Source organism: Poecilia latipinna, unplaced genomic scaffold (genome assembly GCF_001443285.1).
Source record: "Poecilia latipinna isolate Pla-1442-1.1 unplaced genomic scaffold, P_latipinna-1.0 Scaffold497, whole genome shotgun sequence".
In the NCBI taxonomy this organism is placed as follows: Eukaryota; Metazoa; Chordata; class Actinopteri; order Cyprinodontiformes; family Poeciliidae; genus Poecilia; species Poecilia latipinna.
The window spans coordinates 240473-242236 of NW_015113113.1; the positions used below are offsets into that span (position 1 = coordinate 240473).

A 1764-nucleotide genomic window follows, 5' to 3' on the forward strand; every position below is an offset into this window, starting at 1 on the left:
TGTTCTTAAAAAACTTCAAAACCCCTGGCAAGGTTACTTTTTTTTTTTTTTTTTTTTTCATATTTGTTCTGTTCGCCTTCCAGCTCCGAGTGCGCCGAGTTTCATTCACTTCAGCGAGCTGACCACCACCTCGGTCAATGTGTCCTGGGGTGACCCCACATTCCCTAATGGCATCATTGAAGGCTACCGTCTGGTTTATGAGCCACTGACGCCCGTGGATGGTAATCTGTTACTCTTACTGATTTGAACTGAATCACAGTTGACTTGCATTGTGGATTTTTGTACGGAACGTCCTGGGGTCACTGACTGCGGACGGAGCGTTTTGTATTTGTCCCACTCTAGCCATCGCGCATTACTGCAGCTGTTTATTGTTCCAAATAATGCGCAAGACTTTATGCATAAATTGCAACTGAAAACTTCGTAATGATACATGTGTGTGTTCATTTGGCTGTGCTGAGTGTTCTCCCCCCATTTGCCTCGCCTGTGGAAGACCTGCTCTAAATGTGGCCTGTTTGTCCAGACTCCTCAGTGGCCTGTGCCGACTGTCTTCACTCCCCCTCCCCCCCAGGCGTCAGTAAGACAGTTACGGTGGACGTGAAGGGCACTGGCCCCCTCTGGTTGAAACTCAGAGACTTGGCCGAGGGCATCACATACAACTTCCGCATCCGGGCCAAGACGTTTATCTATGGGCCGGAGGTGGAGGCCAACATCACCACTGGGCCAGGCGAAGGTAGTTGCCACGGACTTTGTTTTTGGAATAAAAAGGTAGTTTGGTTCTCTTGAAGTGAGACTGCGTGGAGTAGCTGTGAGCCATAAATACTTTAGTTGCATAAAACGACTTAAGCAGCTTAAGTTAATGCCTAACTGTAAGTTTGTTTGTTTTTTTGTTGTTTTTTTTTAAACACAGCACCTTTGCATCATCTGGCTTTTTACACAGATGTCGATGGTGAATCCACCATGACTGCCTAATTTTGGTTTTGAGTCACATGAGCAGTTTTTAATAATCATGGGTGAAAGTAATCCATTAGGTTAGACATTCATAAAATGACAAATCCATCAAGGTCTGGTTCGCACCTGGTTTTTTTAGAGCGTGCTCAGCCGAACGAGGCTGAACGGACAACCATGTGGAAGAAACCTGAACGTAGGACACCATGCTGCTGAAGTGTTGGTTATAAATGAAATTGTCCAGTGATTGTGTGGTTACTGATATTAAGGCAGAACAAAAGCAAAACAATGCATTATCTAAATCCATTATCTACAGCAGAGTTATAGGCAGAGTAAAGGGCATGCATGAATCCCTGAGAAAAAGTGTTTTGGTCTTCTGAGACTTGAGACTTCATTTTGACGTGAGGACGGGGAAATTCTCCTAAATGCATTTGTTTGGAAAACTGTCTGCAGTTTGTTGCCATTACATCTCTTTCACTTATTTATGAGATGGTTGTTTACTATGTAACGATTTGTTTTACAATCAGATGATGTCCGTGTGGCTGTTCATGCATATCCTGCTGCTTATCAGTATGAGTTCTGGCACTCTGAGCTACAGTTCTTCATCTGCATGAGTTATGCAGATATGAGAGTCTATAGTAACAACTGTTGGATTGATACATTGAGCAGCCTTTGTGGAGGGAACTACATGCTGCAACACAGAGTGAAAAAAAATAACCAAGTAAAAAATTTAAATCAAATATATATATATATATATATATATATATATATATATATATATATATATATATATATATATATATATATACACACACTGTT

The 1764-nt window shown here is 41.7% G+C and overlaps 1 protein-coding gene across 6 annotated transcripts in view; it reads left to right on the forward strand.

Annotated features, from left to right (window-relative positions):
• The window catches only part of LOC106952180 (protein sidekick-2-like), a 142552-nt gene that overhangs the window by 113730 nt on the left and 27058 nt on the right, over positions 1 to 1764 (forward strand). For 4 of the 6 annotated variants that reach the window (XM_015040143.1, XM_015040147.1, XM_015040144.1 and 1 more), the window contains exons 37-38: positions 84 to 221; positions 521 to 730. In XM_015040143.1, the coding sequence (XP_014895629.1) occupies positions 84 to 221; positions 521 to 730 (348 nt within the window). The remainder of the gene's footprint in view (positions 1 to 83; positions 222 to 520; positions 731 to 1764) is intronic. The other 2 variants (XM_015040145.1, XM_015040149.1) reach the window with 1 other exon arrangement.